This window comes from Copadichromis virginalis, linkage group LG3, assembly GCF_057382275.1.
Source record: "Copadichromis virginalis isolate Kocher_CV1m ecotype Utaka linkage group LG3, C_Virginalis_male_GT1.1, whole genome shotgun sequence".
Taxonomy (NCBI): Eukaryota; Metazoa; Chordata; class Actinopteri; order Cichliformes; family Cichlidae; genus Copadichromis; species Copadichromis virginalis.
In genome coordinates, this window is record NC_140620.1 from 19,860,605 (window position 1) to 19,880,431 (window position 19,827).

At 40.7% G+C, this 19,827-nt stretch overlaps 2 protein-coding genes across 2 annotated transcripts; both read left to right on the top strand.

Moving 5' to 3' along the window:
• Window positions 1-670: 670 nt before the first annotated feature.
• LOC146713272 (high affinity immunoglobulin epsilon receptor subunit alpha-like) lies at window positions 671-7,932 on the top strand. Its single transcript, XM_085447078.1, has 6 exons — window positions 671-704; window positions 1,452-1,487; window positions 1,661-1,921; window positions 2,001-2,246; window positions 2,333-2,482; window positions 5,611-7,932. Exons 1-6 carry the CDS (start codon window positions 674-676, stop codon window positions 5,760-5,762), a joined length of 876 nt encoding a protein of 291 aa, XP_085303204.1. The 5' UTR covers window positions 671-673; the 3' UTR covers window positions 5,763-7,932.
• Window positions 7,933-13,159: 5,227 nt separating this feature from the next.
• LOC146713273 (high affinity immunoglobulin epsilon receptor subunit alpha-like) lies at window positions 13,160-19,693 on the top strand. Its single transcript, XM_085447040.1, has 6 exons — window positions 13,160-13,197; window positions 13,794-13,829; window positions 13,999-14,259; window positions 14,339-14,584; window positions 14,671-14,838; window positions 18,742-19,693. The coding sequence occupies exons 1-6, from the start codon at window positions 13,167-13,169 to the stop codon at window positions 18,894-18,896; spliced, it is 897 nt and encodes a 298-aa protein (XP_085303166.1). The 5' UTR covers window positions 13,160-13,166; the 3' UTR covers window positions 18,897-19,693.
• Window positions 19,694-19,827: the final 134 nt, after the last annotated feature.

The window sequence follows — 19,827 nt, forward strand, 5'->3', positions numbered from 1 at the left end:
TGATTTTCTAGGATTTCCCAAAAAAACATCTGTTGATGACAGAGGTCAGAGTCCAGTCTGCTTTAAGCTGATAGTAAGGCAACACAAATAGCCACTGATTACAACCAAGGTATGCAGAAGAGCACGGTATGCACAGCACATAGGACGTAACAACAGCAAGAGCGTAGAGCTAATAACAGGAAACTGAGGCCACAGTTCACACAGGCTCACCAACATCAGAGAACAGAAGATTGTAAAAACATAGTCTGGTCTAATGCTTCAGCATTTCGATCAGAACTGGTGTAAAACAACATGAAAGCAGCCTGCACAAGCGATTTATGAGCCATTTGTTGGCAGAGAAAGTTTCCAGAGTGGAGGCTCAATGAGCTGCTAAAATCGTATGTCTGGGAAAAACTGTACTTTCAAAACTGCATCAGTTGGTCCTCCCCAGATCTCAGTTCATGCGGTGCTTCAAATTCAAAAAGAGTGGATGTTTTTCAAAAAGCAACATTAGAGAGCCTGCTCTTTTACTATCTTCTGTTAAACAATATTTTTGATTTTCTGTCCTGATTTTTTTAATCTACTTTTTACAAACATCTTACATATACGCAAGAAAAGTATGTGGGGAAGGGGGCGGAGTTTACTGTGTCTCTATGACAAAAAGAGAAAATGAGTCTCATGAGTCAAGAGGACAATGGATGACGCGTCTCTACTATTTCTGCTCTGTAAGTGAAGAATGTCTTCCTTTTAAATGTTGAACTTTTTCTGTCTGCTCTGTTAATGTGAACTTGACAGAGGTTAGTTAGTTATTATATCAGCTTAACTTTAAAGTGGACATGCGACTTCATGCTTACTGTTACCGGTCATGTTTCCAAATGTTTCTTATGCATTGGGTACAGTGAGTTCGAAAACATCCAATAATCACTAAAGGAACAGCGTTACAGATTTGGTGTTAGAGATGTGGGAGCAGAAATGTGCACAGTGCTAATAAACTGATGGATTTCTGATTTCCAATATTTAATTTTATTGAGTTCTTGTGAACTTAGCAATAACTAACACAAAGGCACAGAGACACAGTCTTAACACTGGAACCAGAGAAGAACAGACAGGAGGACACAGCGGACTAGGGAGACAGAGAGAGAACCCAGTCTAGACACAGGAGACGCACAAACATAAAGAAAAAGGAGACTTGAGATGAAATGAGGAACGTAACAGTAACAAACCTTAAGACTAGAACTATAAATATAAACATAGCAACAAGCTAAAAATAATGAATATGAATAGATCTTTTTCTTAAAGAGTTCAAAAACACAGTCTGTTATTCTTTTACATTGATGTATGCCTCCCACAAGGATTACTTACTCACATAATTATAAGTGGACAAGAGATCAGAGATAGACGAGATGGGACGAGCCAAATTAATTACAGTCTTTATTATTTTACATGCTAACCTAAGTTTTACTTATCTTTAGTTTTGACTTCAATGCCTTGCAGGATAACAAACCAAGGTCAGTGATTTTCTTTTAAATATGTCAAATATGTGTTAAATTCTTCTTCTTTAATGTTTAGGGTTGGCAGCCCGAACCACATAAGAAGTATTTTAATTCTAATTTAAAGAATGTTGTATCATCATTGCTTTGCACAACCATGACATTTTTATTTTTATTTTTAACCCTCACAGCTCGTCTGACTGTGAGTCCCAGCAGCTCTCAGTTCTTTGAAGGAGACTTTGTGTCTCTGAGCTGTGAGGAGGACGACAGCTCTGCTGGATGGACTCTGAGGAGAAACACAAGCAAACAGAGGACTCAGTGTGGAGATGGGTGGGGAAAACCAGCTGGTTCTTCCTGTAATATAAGTATGATGGTGCCTCATGACAGTGGAATATATTGGTGTGAGTTCAATCAGAGTACCATCAGTAACATGGTTAACCTGACAGTCACTGGTAAGCTGAGTGTGTGGAGTTAGTGTTGATGAAGCTGTGTGTAAATGGATGAAATGCTGTAGTTTGTCTCTGTGTTGAGGTGGATCAGTGATCCTGCAGAGTCCTCTCCTCCCTGTGATGGAGGGAGATGACGTCACTCTGCTCTGTAAAACAAAGACCACTCCCTCCAACCTCCCAGCTGCTTTCTATAAAGATGGCTCCCTCATCAGGAAGCAGCCTACAGGTCACATGACCATCCAGCATGTTTCCAGGTCTGATGAAGGCCTCTACAAGTGTGACATCAGCGGTCATGGAGAGTCTCCATCCAGCTGGATCACTGTCACAGGTGACACACTCACCTGTCTGTGTTTCTGCAGGTTTCAACATTCACTATGTGACGACAACTTAATGACTGTGTTTGCTTTATTTTAGACAAACACACCACCACACCTCCACCTGCCTCTTCTGCTGGTTCCTCTCCACTTCTCCCCGTGTTGCTGACAGCTGGAACAGTCTGTGTTGTGTTAGTAGTGATGTTACTGGTTGTTTTGGTGGAACGACATGTTGACAGGAAACTAAAAGGTGAGACTTCCACTCTTTTTGTTGCATGAACGTCTCACGTTAGTATGTTTTTCAATTTTAAACAATATTCAAAGGAAAGATGAAGCTTGGATAAAACCAGCTCTTTGGAGTTTCTCACAAACAAACCAAAGTTTCCACTTGCATCAAGTATTTCTCAAGCAAGAGAAATTTGTCCTTTATTAATAATGTTGAACATCCTGAATGTAGTCTGTCCATCCATTCTCTTCTGCGTGTCCAATTTAAGGAAGCAGGGTGTCTGCAGGTTATCCCAGGTAGGTGGGGTACACCATGGACAGACAACCAGTCACACCTATGTGGCAAGTTAGAATAATCAGTTAACCTTATCTTATTAACTGCATGTTTTTGGAGGAGTACTCGGAGTGAATCCACACAAAAACAGAGAGACCATTCAAAAGGATTGAACTCAGGACCTTCTTGCTGTAAGACAACAGTGCTAACCACCATGGCAAGTGCTGCCCACAAAGTACTCTTTAGATTACAAAATTTCAGGTATTAAATAAATAATTAGAACAACGTTCATGGGTTTTAATGTGCTGATATCAAATGTTCTGATTGTTTTCTGGATCAAGAGGAGGCCCAAAACAGCAATGAGACAAAATAAAGGTCTGTATGAGGAAGTAACAGACTGCAAAGCATTCTGGTTGTTCCTCTAAGTGGCAATAACCATCACAGACCTGCTTTCATGGTTAAAGACCACAAGGTTTAAAACTTTCCACTGCAAAGAAGACTATCTCTTCACCTCACACTAACGTGCAGTTTAAACAGTTCACTGTGCTGAGTGAGTTCTTCCTCCCACAGTCTAAAGACATGATAGGTGTTAACTAGTGATTTCAAATTGGATAGATTGTTAAGTTGTGTTTCCTAGTCCTGTGACAGACTGGAAACCTGTCTGGTGTGCAAACTGCCTTTCACGCTATCCCAGAGAGGATAAGCTCCAGCCCTCCTGCTTTTTTAAACCATTTTTAAAAGCTTAGTCAAAGACCTACAGTATATATAGATCACTAAGTAGTTGTTCTGTGTTTGCAGTATCTGTTAGCAGTGAGTGCTGTTCTTTGTGCTCCAAACATGTATTTCACCCTGTGTATAACAAAGACTAACAGCTCTGTGGTCGTCCACTTTCCTTTTATTGATGAAAACTCGTCAGCTCCTCAGGGATGTTAATACACACACACACACACACACACACACACACACAGTATTAAGACTGTATTAAATTATTTAAAAGTTCTGGACAAAAACTGCATCTGCTCACTTCTTTTTATTACTCAAAAATACTTCATTACGAGTTCACTTGAGGAGATGTAATGATTTCTTGAGTTTCTGACATCCTGTTGCATTTTTCTGTGGTTACGGGGGGTTTCATGAAAGCAGGTCTGTAGTCATCAGTTCAAATACAGCCTTGTGATTCAGCTCCATCTTCATGTTTCGTAGCAGTAATCTTGTGAAAGTATATGCTCAGTATACAATCAGTCCTAAAAACTCCCTGAAAAGCCTTCAGTTAATCCAAAATGCTGCAGCATGAGTCCTGACAGGGACTAGAAAGAGAGCATATTTCTCCATCTTTCAGGCCCCTCTTTTGTGGAACCAGCTTCCAGTTTGGATTCGGGAGACAGACACTATCTCTACTTTTAATATCAGGCTTAAAACTTTCCGTTTTGCTAAAGCATATAGTTAGGGCTGGACCAGGTGACCCTAAATCCTGCCTTAGTTTTGCTGCAATAGGTGTATGCTGCTGGGGGATTACCATGACGCAATCAGTATTACTTCTTCAGTCACCTTTCTCACTCACTATGTGTTCATACACCTCTCTGGATTTAATTATTATTAACCTCTGGCTCTCTTCCATGTGTCTTTTGTCCTGTCTTCATCCACACATCCCTAACCAGTCACAGCAGATGGTTGCTCCCACCTGAGCCTGGTTCTAGCTGATTTCTTCCTGTTAAAAAGGGAGTTTTTCATTCCCACTGTTGCCTAGTGTTTGCTTGTACAGGGGTCATTTTATAGGGTTTTACAATAGAAAGAACCTTTAGGCAACAGCTGTTATGATTGATATGAAAATAAAACTAAATTATAATGACAAAAATAACCCTTCACACTCCGTGCTTGAATCTAGGAAACAATGGTTTAAAAGAACCCCACATGCCAGGTTTAGCTGTTTCTCTCCCTCCTATTTTTCCATGCCACTGGCTTTTTACTGCTTTTTCATTTTTCTGTCTTCTGATGTGTGGCTGTGTTTACTGTTCAAAGCCTGACCTTGTCATGGTGTGCTGTGTGGCAGGCAAATGCAGGACTCACTGAACACAGAGGGATGAACTGAAAGCGACAGCTTTATTGCATCATCAGAAATAACTTCACAAACAAACCAAAACCTTAAAAATGGCAAATAGAAAGTAAACTTTATAATGAAAACAAGAAACTGGGTGACATGAATGAGAGAAACTAACCAGACTTAGAGCAAAACTAACCTTCAGCAATTCAGAGGGAAAACCACTCAGCGTAATGCAGGTACGACACAACAGTGACAGAGAGAAACACAGGCCTTAAATACACTGAGGGATAATGAGGGAATGAGACAGGAGGAGAGCACAGATTTTGCCACATCCATGTTTTTTCACTTCCTGTTTCCTGTGTAAGCTCGTCTAATGTGTCGTTAGCCACATTATTTTCAGCTGTGTGCTCACCGGTCTCTCATTATCATCCTCATCAGTCTTCTGTTTCCACTCCTTCACCGTCGTGTCATTGATGTTGTCACTGTTGTCGTTTCCGCCTGTGTTCAGTTGTTCAGCTGTTCAGCCAGCCATTCAGTCTTCCAGTCAGTTAGTCAGTCCTGTCGTTCCTGCTCTGTTCTTTCACTCGCTCCAATAAATCCTCATCATTCTGCACCATGAGTCCTGCGTTTGGGTCATCTCTTCCTCGCCCGCACACAACAACCTGACAGCTGGACCTGATCAGTTTTCTATCATGTCCCATTTGAGTCCTGCACAAAAAGGTGGAGCATAATTAATCTGAATGATTTTTATGTCATCGTTAATGTAACAGCAGCAGTATCTATAGGATACTGCCTGCACTGATGCACTGATGCTCGCTTTATGTGTTTTCTTGTGCAGAGAGTGATGCAGCTGCAGTCGACTCAGCAGTGAGAACAGAAGATGTCACTCATGGACAAATCGACATCAAAGAGAAGCAAGAAGAGGCAAAAATGTACAGCTGCTGTCCTTTGTCTCCATCATGGTTCAAGATGAATTTTAAAAAAAAATAAGGGTGTGTGAGCAGACTTCTATATTTTACTGAGATTTTTTATGTATACTGTCAGTGATTCCTGAGATTAGGGACAAAACAGGTTTTCATTTTCTAAAATATATTTTTTGATTTTTCAAAAACATATTTACATATAATTGTTACACAAAGTCTCACCATGTCTTGGTACAATCTCCCAGGTGTAACATTTTTTAATAATTTATGTTTTTGCTGGAGAAGTGCAAGGTTTTTGTCAACACCGTCAGACACAAAGAAATGCAAAAATATATATTTTAAATTAAGTTGTTTCAGCTCTTTTGACTATTAGCAGCTTCTCTATTCTATTGTTTATGCACATATGTTTTCAAAGTAATTATACCACATTTAAAAGTAAGATTGTTTTGGCTTTTTATTATTAGAGTTACAGTCATACATATTTTCAGAAGCTTGTATTTAATCTGTATAAGAAACAGTCATATTAAGCAGCATGCAAATTACACATTTATTGAGAAAATTACGTATTTTTATTGGAAGATCATGAGGGAGGAAACTATATGGTTCTCCAAAAGAGAAAAATAAACAAAAACTCCATATTATGGAGTTGACAAGGTGCTGACGGTGGTGACACTCTAGTAGAAAACAAGATATTATTTCTTTCAAAATGAAAATTAAACCTTAGCAACCTTTGTAATATCACAAGACACATCATAACAATTCTGTTTTTGCACATGTCAAGTTCTACATCTTAATAGTTCACCAGCCTACTACTCCTTGATTCCTAAAGTTCTCTGTGGTTGTGTGTTTAGACCCTGCTGTACTTTCTCTCCTTTTGACTCTCTGTGCTTGTTTCCAAAACCTTCTCTTCTGACTTTTTTCTCTTTCTTTCAGATCACTGGTGTTCTTTATTTTTCCCTCTTTCACTCTATTTCTCCATCTTTCCTTTATGAGAAACTCTTTCTTCAACTCAGGCTGGCTGTTAATTTTTTCTCTCCTTTTTTGATCATCCCTGTTCCCTCTCTTTCGTTCCTCTACTGACAGGTTTCCCTTTGCTATTCTAGCCTGAAATGTACCATTTTTTAAATTACTATATTTTTTCTGAACCTTATGCTTTTTCACAGATTAAGGATGAATATTCACAACACAATTATGCATTCAGCAATAGAAATGCTATCTGGTCTTTAAGTCTGATGTCATTAGCCGTTTCCAGGTCCAACCTGGGCTGCAGATCCCAAAGTCAAAGGAACTCTGCGGCATCACTGAGAGTTACAACCTGTCTAAATTCAGATGTAATAGAACAAGATAAAAAGCATTAAAACATTTTAACAGCACAACAGGCTTAATCCAAATCCAACGAACAGAGGCTAACCTGGGTTGGTAGCTGCCCACTGCATCACTGAGTGAATGGGTTAAATGCAGAGGACTAAGCATTTTTCTACAGGATTAATAATGTATACATAAACAATGAGATTCAAGATAAGGCAAATTTGATAATATTTGACACATCTGTGAAGCAGAAATATCAGTAAAATACACAGGAAGTAATATGTCTGAAATATTAATAAAAAATGACTTAACATAAATGGTGAATAGCACACTTTTGTGAGATTTGTCAACACCATTAGAAAAAGGGTCAACACCCTCAGACAAAAATCCTGATGGTGTTGACAAAATACCCGACTTTCTCTCATAACGCATGTTTTTCTGACAAAAGCCATCTTGTTTTTCATCATTTGCTTATGGCCTCTACAATCTACCTAAATTAAGCTCTTATTACAAAAAAAATAATTAAATCTTGGTTTACATCGACTTTGGTGTTGATGCACTATGGTTGTGACACAGAGTTTTATCAGAAAGGTGTGCAATAAATGAAATAAAAACAAAAAAATTATCACAGCAGTGACCTCATGGCATGTGTATCAAACAGGAAGTGGTAAAGGGGTCCTCAGAGTGTTAGCTGCCCACAATAATTCCTGATTTTTTTGTACTTTTGAAAAAATCTGACGGTGTTGACAAAAACTCTGGACACGATTTTAATCACTTAAAAAATATTTAAAAATAAATTTTCAATTGCATATTTTGATATTATATAAGGTATTGACTTAAATACTTAGTGACGAGAGCCATGATGTTTAATTTTACATTACTTTTAATTTTTTTTCTGTATTTTAATATTATCACACCTGCTTCTGGACAATGGATTTTTAAGGTACTGGTAATGTATTGTACCATTTAAAATAAATATATATTTATAAAAAATGCAAAATCATAGTTTTGTTGTATAAACATTGCCTTGGTTTGTCTTTTAGGCAGTTGGGTTAACACTTGTATGCATATTTTTAACCACAAAATTGGGTTTTATCTGCCGGACATGTTTTGTCCCTTATATCAAGAATCACTGCTGTGGCTAAACTGTGTTAAAAAAGAGAAAAAATAAAAACACCTGCAGATGTTATGTGATCTTAAACTTTTTATATATTATCCATCTTACCATCCGTTTTTATTCCAGTTGTGCAATTCAGGGTTGGGGAATAAAAATGCAATAATGTGAGTTTGCTTGCTAGAGCGTGTCAGGAGCATTTTGGATCGCTTGGAGGTGAAAGAGATGATTTATTTAAGCTGGTAAACAGGAGAGTAATTTGTGCATGATGACTAATATTCATGCACAATCTTCTCTAGTTTGGATGAGGGGACTACACACACACAGATCAGCTATGTCCCTCTGATGATCAAGATTAAACTGCAGCCTGGTGCTGCCATCTACTGACACTTAATGGCAACAACAAGCCCTCCAACACTGAAAGATCATCTGAAAGCATCCGGTACTTTCAGATCACATAGTACAAACTAACTTTATATATTTATTTTTAGAAATGAAATACTTATATCTCCACTTTTAAAGTGTAGTTTACACAATTATTATCATTAACTTCAAATTTCATTTTCTGCATACTTTTAATTGTGATGCTTTCATTAACAATGTAATGATGTTATGACCTCATCGGTGCCCTCCACAGAAAGCGGAGACAGTGAGATTTAAATAAATGCACATTTATGAAGAATCAACATGCAACATGTGATAAAAGAGTAACTGTTCTAATCACAGTACAAACCTACTGGCCATTTTATTATGTACACATGTCCCACTGTTTGTTAATGCAAATATGTGAGGAGCCAATCACATCACAGCAGCTCAGTGCATTTAAACATGTAACAGTGTAACAATGTCTCAATCTATATTCCACACACACACACACACACACATGGAAGAAAAACAGGGAAGAGGGTGGAGTTTACTTTGTGTGTCAGACTCTAACAGAATGAATATTTTATTTAATATTTCACTGCTAATTACTGCCCAATCACATTAGTTGGTCATATATAAGTAGTAGGTGCTGTCTGAGCATGTTGCAGCCTCCAGTCACCTGACTTCCCTTGCTGTCACATAAGCCTCCCCTCCGTGCATTAGGTTATAGCTGGAGAATCTCCTGATGCTGCTTGTCTGAGCTACTTTACAGAAGTGCTGCTGCTTTCTTTACTTCTTGTGAGTTCGCGGGAAGCGAAGGAAAGTTTTTGCGGAGATTCTGTCATGTGTAACATGAAGACGTGATCTGTCAAAAGCTGAGAGGTCTCTAAGGCTGAAGGAAGCTTAGGGAGAGAAACAAAATACACAGCCTTGGAAAAACAGTTTGCAATAGTTAGTATGGTGGCTTTACCTGGAGGCTAGTAAGGAAATCTACCATGATGTAGGACCGCAGCTGTCTGGACGAGTAAACCAGCAGGTGGTGAGGTCAGTGACTTGGTCTGGGCACAGACTGAACAGGCAGAAACATACTGATGGACTTCACAAATGAGGGTTGGCCATCAAAACATCCTCTGGAGGAAGGGGCTGCTCTGAATGTAACCTGGGATACAGTTTGGTGTGTAAATGGTAAATGGACCAGTTCTTATTGTACTCTGAGTACTCGAATTTGCCTCTTTCAACCAAGCATATTTTCTCTAGATTCTTTCTCCATGTAAGAGATTCCTATCTAACATTCGTACTCTGATGGAGCGGACGGGGATCAAACCACCAACCTTCAGGTTAGTAGGTGACGGGCTCTACCACCTACCACCATCGTACAGGTTCAAAATCAGGAAATCAAAAACAATTCACCTCTGAAAGACGAAGAACACACATTCATTTATTTCCTGGTTTATTCTGGTTCCAGGATTTGAATCCACCTGCTGTTTGGACCCTTTCTGTGAGGAGTCTGCATGTTCTCTCCGTGTCTGTGGGGGTTCTCACTGGGTAGTTTCTCAGGGTTTCTTCAAACAGACCAAAGACCTGCATGGAGTTTGATTAATTGGTGATACTAAACTGGCCCTGGAGGGTGAAGATTGTTGGGTTTCTTTTTTAAATAAAAAAATAAATACTGCTGTCACGTGGCCAAACAATCACTACCAATAAGTGACAACAGAGCAACTTTGAATTGACTTTATTCTATTGTCAGTATTATTACACAGGTTCATTGTTTTTTAATCTTTTATTCAGTATTAGGACCTTAATTTCAGTCAATAATGATTCAGATGAAAAGTCAATCTATTACCTCAGCTCAGCTATTTTACACTTCACACACTAAATTGGCAAAATTTTCTGAAACACTTTAACTGTGGACAAGAAAACAAACTGTTTAAAAAAAAGGAAGAGTGGCAGAGAGCAGGGTGCATATACTACTATGACTTTGTATCAGAGCAGTGCTGTCAATGACTTGGCTGAATGGGTGATCCAGAAATTACACTTATATGTTAAAAACATGCACTCATGCTGTAACATGTGTCTGTGTGATATATGTAGAAGCTGGTCCAACTGGAAACAGTTATTGAGAAATGATATAAATGACTGTGTGTGCTTGTCCAGCCAGTGAGGACCTGTGGTTCTGTTTTGCCCCATGCTCGCAGACATTACAGTTGTCTTTATGTTATTGTTGCAAGGCTGTATTTTGCTGAATGTCCATCCTATGGCCCATCATCATCATCATCCCCTAGAAGTGTCATATCAGTATCTGCAGAGATGAGTAGGAGGTATAAAAGCTGTTGGTAATCTCACTATCCCACCCAAAACAACTCCTCCTTGCCCTTTCTCTCTCCCAGCTATAAGTTAAGATGCTTTTTGTCTGGATGGAAGTCTCTGTAACCTGTAAATGAATGACCACAAGGGCGTCGTCTGGGTATCTGTGCCATCCTGGACTCCACTCACCTGCTGCACATCTCTGCTGATTTCAGGCTGGATCGTTGTACTTACTTCAAAAAGTGCAGCCCAGGCTCTTTCTGATGTATCTTTCCTGTGTTGCCTGGTTCACTTCCTAATCGTTGTTCTCCATCTACTTTGTATAGACCTTCCTGGACCTCCGCCTGTCTGCCCTGGACATTTTCTCCAAATCCCTGGAACCTACTCGCCACATTCACTGTATGAACTTATCTCACCCGGTGCTGTAAATAAACCCTTTTCTCCTTGCACAGCTCCGCGTCCTGCATTTGAGTCCTGCCCAGCAATCCTGTGTTTGCAATCAGATCACATAGTGAAAAAAACAGCTTTTCATATTTAAATTTAAATTACTAAATTACTCATATCAAACAATAAAATGTCCATCCATCCATTTTCTTCCACTTTATCCAGGGCCGGGTCGCGAGGGCAGCAGCCCAAGCAGAGAAGCCCAGGCGTCCCTCTCCCCAGCCACCTCCTCCAGCTTATCTGGGGGAACACCAAGGCGTTCCCAGGCCAACCGAGAGATATAATCTCTCCAGTGTCCTGGGTCTGCCCTGGGGCCTCCTCCCGGTGGGACATGCCCGGAGAACCTTACCCAGGAAGCACCTCAACTCAACTGGCTTCTTTCGATGTGGAAGAGTGGCGACTCTACTCTGAGTCCCCCCGAGCCACTCCTGGCTGCTGCCCGGCTCACATTGCACCCGACCCCTGCGGTGCCTCCTGCGGGTGGTGGGCCTTCAGGAAGATGGGCCCATGTCCCTTTTTCCGGCTGTGCCTGGCCAGGCCCCATGGACTAAGACCCGGCCACCAGACACCTGCCCTCGGGCACCCTCCCCGGGCCTGGCTCCAGGGCGGGTAACCCTATCCTGGGCAGGGTGAACTGTTCCCTCGATGGTCTTTTCATAAGGGTCTTCTGAATCGCTCTTTGTCTGGTCCCTCACCCAGGACCAATTTGCCATGGGAGACCCTACCAGGGAGCAAAGCCCCCAGAAAACATAGCCCCTGGGATCCCTGGGACACACAAACCCCTCCACCACGTTAAGGTAGTGATTCGTGGAGGGGACAATAAAATGTGTTTTTCAATATAATTATCGCTAATCATTGGGGTTTTTTAATGTAGTATTAGAGTATTGCAGTAATGAGGCCCCATGCATATTGGAGCCTGTGTCACGATGAGTGATGTTTTCTGGTGTAATGTGGTAAACTGTCCTGCTGGGGGAGTGCTGCTATCCAGGATGAGTATGTTGGGTCTGAAACAACATTCAGCCAGTGTTACATCTCAGAGTGACATCCACATCAATCCAAAGGAATGCTGTAATGTAACAATGTACAGTTTATTTTTTATTATCATTGTTGTATACAGTTGTTACATCTATAACAATTCATGTAATGTTGCATGTATCCACTTGTTTATTGAACAAAAATGATATTTGGTCAGATATTGTTGTTGATGCCAAACGGGCTGGTCTGAGTATTTCAAAAACTTCTGATTTACTGGGATTTTCCCACAAAACCATCTGTACGGTTTACAGAGAATGGTCTGAAAAGGAGAGAAAGAGCTCTCTGCCATGTTGATGTCAGAGGTCAGAGGTCAGACTGCTTTAAGTTGATAAGTTGATAGCAACACAAATAGCTACTCATTACAACTAAGGTATGCAGAAGAGCACGGTATGCACACTACACAGGACGTAACAACGGCTAAGAACAGGAAACTGAGGTCACAATTCACACAGACTCACCAACATCAGAGAGCAAAAGATTGTAACAACATAGTCTGGTCTAATGTTCCATCATTTAGATGGTGGGGTCAAAACTGGTGTATAACAACATGAAAGCAGCCTGCACACATGGTTTATGGGCACAGACCAGTTTCTAAAAAGGAGGCTCGTATATTTTGAGCATCTAAAGATATATATGTGGGAAAAACTGTCACTTGGTCTCCACAGTTCTCAGTTTGTGCAGTGCTTCAAATTCAAAACGAGTCGATGTTTTTCAAAGAGCAAAAACATTCTAAACATTGTTACTATTTTCTGTTAAACAACATTTTTGAATTTCTTTTTTAATCTACTTGTTACACACATCATTCATATAGGCAAAAAAAAAACATGTGGGGGAAGGGGGCGGAGTTTACTGTGTCTCTATGACAAGAAGAGAAAACAGGTCACATCAGTCAAGAGGACAATGGATGAAGCATCTCTACTATGTCTGCTCTGTAAGTGGATAAATTCTCTCTTTTGAATGTTGAACTTTTACTCTCTGTTCTGTAGATAAACAATGATGGAGGAGAAGATAAAAACCTGCTGTTAAAAGCAACATGTTAAAGGGGACATTTTACCGTTTTAACCAGTGAACTTGACAGAGTTTAGTTAGTTATTATATGAACTTACCTTTAAAGAGGACACATGACTTCATGCTCAGAGTTACAATGTTTCTGATTTCTAATTATAATCAGACTAACTATTGATAAAAAATGTTTTGACTTTGGAGTATTCAGAGAGGACGTGTAAACTATGAAGACGTCTTTTTTTCTACAGCAGTTCAAACACACATTCTTTAATCCTTTTACATTTACGTGACTGCACAATAATGTGAGTGGACCTATCTATATAGATCTATAAATAAAGCTGAGATAAACTTTTCCTTTCACTTTCAAAACAGAGTTATTATTATCTCTGGCTTTTTTCTAAACTTGCTGCATCCAGTTCCACCTTTTAATGATTGTTATACTTTTCGGGGGCTGAAAATGAGCTAAATAAACCACAGCCCTTTATTATTTTCCAGACCAACCTAAGTGTCATTTATCTTTAGTTCTGACTTCAATGCTTTGCTGGACAACAAACCAAGGTCAGTGATTTTCTTTTAAATATGTCAAATATTTGTTTGTTGGCTTCTTATTCTGGCATGTTTAGAGTGGCAGCCCTAACCACAGAAAAAATAGTTTAATTCTCATTTTAAAAAATTTGTCGAAGTTCTACTTTGCAAAACAATGAAATGTTTAATTGTAACATCACAGCTCGTCTGACTGTGAGTCCCAGCAGCTCTCAGTTCTTTAAAGGAGACTTTGTGTCTCTGAGCTGTGAGGAGGACGACAGCTCTGCTGGATGGACTCTGAGGAGAAACACAAGCATAGACACCAGAGCTGAGTGTGAAGAGTGGGGAGTAGCAGATGGTTCTTCCTGTAACATCAGTCACATCTACTCATTGGAAACTGGAGTTTACTGGTGTGAGTCCAATCAGAGTACCATCAGTAACATGGTTAACCTGACAGTCACTGGTAAGCTGAGTGTGTGGAGTTAGTGTTGATGAAGCTGTGTGTAAATGGATGAAATGCTGTAGTTTGTCTCTGTGTTGAGGTGGATCAGTGATCCTGCAGAGTCCTCTCCTCCCTGTGATGGAGGGAGATGACGTCACTCTGCTCTGTAAAACAAAGACCACTCCCTCCAACCTCCCAGCTGCTTTCTATAAAGATGGCTCCCTCATCAGGAAGCAGCCTACAGGTCACATGACCATCCAGCATGTTTCCAGGTCTGATGAAGGCCTCTACAAGTGTGACATCAGCGGTCATGGAGAGTCTCCATCCAGCTGGATCACTGTCACAGGTGACACACTCACCTGTCTGTGTTTCTGCAGCTTTCAACATTCACAATGTGACGACAACTTAATGACTGTGTTTGCTTTGTTTTAGACAAACACACCACCACACCTCCACCTACATCCACACCTCCGCCTGCCTCTTCTGCTGGTTCCTCTCCACTTGTCCCCGTGTTGCTGACAGCTGGAACAGTCTGTGTTGTGTTAGTAGTGATGTTACTGGTTGTTTTGGTGGAACGACATGTTGACAGGAAACTAAAAGGTGAGACTTCCACTCTTTTTGTTGCATGAACGTCTCACATTAGTATGTTTTTCAATTTTAACAATATTCAAAGAAAAGATGAAGCTTGTATAAAAGCAGCTTTGTGGAGTTTTTCTTATTACTTAATATCCATCCATTCGCTTGTCCAGTTAGAGTAGCAGGGGGTCTGGAGAGTATCCCAGGTAGGTGGGCTACACCCTGGACATCATCAGTTAACCTAACTCTATTAAGTGCATGTTTTTGGAGGAGCACTCACACAAAAACAGAGGGAACATGTAAACTCCAGACAGATAGTAGATTCAAATACTGGGTCTTCTTGCTCCAAGACAACAGTGCTAACCACCATGTCAAATGCTGCCCAAAAGGTACTTTTTATATTTAAACTAATAATAATAATAAAGTAATCTTAGCTATCAAACATATATTTTATGTCTTCTATCATATTCAATATAGGCATTCAGAAGAAATTAGAACAAAGGTCACGGGCTTGAATGTGCCAATATCAAATGTTCTGATTGTTTTCTGGCTCAAGAGGAGGCCCAAAACAGCAATGAGACAAAATAAAGGTCTGTATGAGGAAGTAACAGACTGCAAAGCATTCTGGTTGTTCCTCTAAGTGGCAATAACCATCACAGACCTGCTTTCATGGTTAAAGACCACAAGGTTTAAAACTTTCCACTGCAAAGAAGACTATCTCTTCACCTCACACTAACGTGCAGTTTAAACAGTTCACTGTGCTGAGTGAGTTCTTCCTCCCACAGTCTAAAGACATGATAGGTGTTAACTAATGATTTCAAATTGGATAGATTGTTAAGTTGTGTTTCCTAGTCCTGTGACAGACTGGAAACCTGTGTGGTGTGCAGCCCACCTTTCACACTATCCCAGTGGAGATAAGCTCCAGTTCTCCCGCTACAGTTGTTAAGAAAATGTATGGATAATTTTAGTGATACATATTTTTAAAAGCTTATTTAAAGCCTACAATCATGCCATAGATCACAGTAGCTGTTCTGTGTTTGTAGAAGTCTGTAGCGGTGAGTCCTGTTCCTTGTGTGCAAACAGTATTTTCAGAACTAATAGCTCTGTGATCATCCAGTTTCCTGTTTCAGATGAAAACTCAGAAGCTGCTCAAATTTTACTGCAGGCCACACATACACACGCAAACATTAAATTATTAATCAGTTCTGCACAATTTTATTAGTCACAAATCCTTCAACTGTGGACTTCACTTGAGGAAATGTAATGATTTTTTGAGTTTCTCTGACAACCTTTCTATGGTTACGGGGGTTTCATGAAAGCAGGTCTGTGGTCAGTCAGTTCAAATACAGCCTTGGTTCTGGTATCTCTAAAATTATATCCTGTCTCAGAGTGACGCTGAAAAACTCGTTCATGCATTTATTACTTCCAGGCTGGACGACTGTAATTCATTATTATCAGGATGTCCTAAAAACTCCCTGAAAAGCCTTCAGTTAATCTAAAATGCTGCAGCAAGAGTCCTGACAGGGACTAGAAAGAGAGAGCAGATTTCTCCTGTTTTGGCTTTCTGTTAAATCCAGAATTGAATTCAAAATCCTGCTCCTCACATACAAGGTCTTAAATAATCAGGCCCCATCTTATCTTAATGACCTTGTAGTACCATATCACCCTGTTAGAGCACTTCAGTCTCACACTGCAGTGTGCAGTAAATACTAAGTATTTACTGTTATTTAAGTCCATCCATCCATTCGCTTCCGCTTATCCTTTTCAGGATCGCGGGGGGCGCTGGAGCCTATCCCAGCTGTCATAGGGCGAAAGGCGGGGTACACCCTGGACAGGTCGCCAGTCTGTCGCAGGGCCAACACACAGGGACAGACAACCATTCACACTCACATTCACTCCTAGTGGCAATTTGGATTAATCAATCAACCTATCCCCACAAGCTGCATGTCTTTGGACGGTGGGAGGAAGCCGGAGTATCCGGAGAGAACCCACACTATCACAGGGAGAACATGCAAACTGGTGGAATTGAACTCAGGACCTTCTTGCTGTGCGGCAACAGTGCTAACCACCGTGCCACCGTACTGTGTTATTTAAGTATTTATTTAAAACACGAAAGAACGTGAGACTAACCTTGAATATTAACAAAAGGTGAGCTGTTTAATATGGCTGATTAAAAGGTACAAAAACAAAAAGGCACATGCACACTGGGGAGAAACTACATAGAAATAAACTGGCAAAATTGAATGCTGAACACAAAAATCAAAGAACGAAACCTTGAATGTGGAAAATCCTGACAACAGGAAAACATGAAAAGGAACAACAGACGACCTGACAAAAACTGAATGAGAAAACACAAACTAAATGCACACAGGAGGATAATGAGGGGATGGGGAACAGGTGGGAACAGAGCTGGGACAAATCAGACCTAACGAAACAGGGCGAAGCAAAACTAGACACACTGCACATAGGATAAGGACTTTCACAATAAAAGAGGAATCAGAATGGAAAGCAGACATGACAACAGGAACTGGATAACATAAGACACGCAGCCTGAAACACATAAAGGGTGAGGGAACCCTAAATACAGGGGTAGAAAACAAAAGGGGAATCTAATGAACAAATTAACTTAGCTAGCCTTAAGAACTTAAAAATAAACATCAACATCCAAATAAACTAAAACTTAAAACGCTGGGTCAACAGACCCAGTAAGTGACAATGAGAGCTCATCGTTACAGGGGGCTGTGGTGACAAGGCTAGGATCTGCCAGCAGCGGCTACGCCTGCTGTGCCAGAGCAAACCGAGCCCAGATGCCCAGGGTCTGAGGGCCCCCCACCCCCCGGAAAGGGCCCGACTGAGCCACAGGCACCAGGCCCCACCAAGCAGCCACCAGAAGTGAGGCGGTACATACCTGAACGCCAAGCCCCAGACACCGAGAACTACCAATGCACTGATGGCTGAGGGGCATCAGCCACCGGCAGGGAGTGTGGTGGGGGGGAAATAACCTCCCAAACCTGTGGAGGTATTCCCAGAGAGATGGAGTCTAAGACCCATTCGGATCGGGGCAAACAGTAGCAGCACCACCAAGCCCCACAGAGCCCGAGGCGGCCCCCCCAACCCCACCACAGAGGAAACTGCACCCACCCCGTTATCCAATCATCTCCCAGACTACATGAGACAACAGACACCCAGGTTGAGTTCATTCTCCACCTCTACTATAGCTTTCCCCCACCAGCTGGAGCTCCTGCAAGGATGTGGCAACTTCCCCGCCAGTTAAAGAGGACCCCATTTCTGGCGTACAGGACACCAGAGGTCCTGTACGCTGGCCCCGCGTGCACACACCCACAACCCCGACAACACACCAACCAGTAACCAAGCCCCCACAGACCCAAGCCAGAGCCCCAGCGCGGAGGCAGAGTACCCCCAGAACCACATAAGGTGTCATTAACATTTGGGCCATATATATCAACAATACATAGCTTTTTGTTAAGTATAGATAATTTAATGATTAGGAATCTACCCTCTGGATCTATACCAGGTATAGATGTTTCTCTCCTTTCTATTCTTTCATGCCACTGATTTTTTACTTCGTTTTCTCTATCCTGATGTTTGGCTGTGTTTACTATTCATAGTCTGACCTTTTAAGAAAATACTTAATAAATAATAACCATAATAACAAGATTTTATGATTTAAATAGCACATGAATTTAAGAAACATAAACAAGACATTTATTAGTTGTAATGATTTTTACCTGCAGCAGTTTGACATCAGTTTTGCATCTATTGCCATTTGAGTCCTGCACAAAAAGGTGGAGCATGATTAATCTGAATGATTTTTATGTCATCGTTAATGTAACAGCAGCAGTATCTGTAGGACTGTACTGCCTGCACTGATGCACTGATGCTCGCTTTATGTGTTTTCTTGTGCAGAGAGTGATGCAGCTGCAGTCGACTCAGCAGTGAGAACAAAAGATGTCACTCATGGAGAAATCAACATCAAAGAGAAGCAAGAAGAGGCAAAAATGTACAGCTGCTCTTCTTTGTCTCCATCATGGTTCAAGATGACTTTTAATAGGGGTGTGTGAGCAGTCTTCTATATTTTATTGAGATTGTACGGTGGCCCTGAGAGGCCAAACGGACCATAAGATTGTGATTTTTTTTATATCTTGTGGTTAAACTGTGTTAAAAAAGAAAAAAGAAAAACAACTGTATCTGCAGATGTTATGTGATCTGAAACGTTTCATATATTATCCATCTTACCATCCATTTTTATTCCATTTGTGCAATTCAGGGTCATTTGGGTGGCCCGAGGCCTAAAACAGAGAGACAGAAAACCATTCGCACTCGCATTTACACCCTCCTTTTACAATCATCATTTAACCCACTAACTGTATGTCTTTGGATTGGGGGAGGAAGCCAGACTACCTGAAGGGAACTCAAAAATATGGCAGTGGGCTCTGGCTATACACAATACACAAAACCCCACCTCACCAAATAACAGTTAAATGTTTATAGGCACTTATATTTCACAGCAGTTTCTCTAACTTTTTAAGGAGCCAGCTAAAAGGAGCTGGAGTGGGCCTTCCCCTTATCCTAGTCTTTAGTCTTGCAATAAATGCAATAATGTGAGCTCACTTGCTGGAACGTGTTAGGAGTCTGTCTGCAGCATTTTGGGTTGCTTGGAGGTGTGAAAGCCAGTAAACAGGTCAGTAATCTTTGAACGATGACACAAGTTTCTCTAGTTTGGATGAGGAGACTACAGTTCTCGGTTAAGAAATATTCCTTAAATGAAGAAAACTGTTTAATCGGTTTATGCTATCATACACAGGAGTCATGTACATGCACAACTGTTCTTCTGTTTCACTGTGAAATAAAATGATTATCATGATCAAATGAAACTGTTCTTTCTACACACTTAAAGGTTTTTCTTTGTTTATCACACACGGGACACATGCTTGGCCCACCTTTATGTACAATATGATGGATTTACTTGTATTGGTAAAAGTGTTTCCAAGA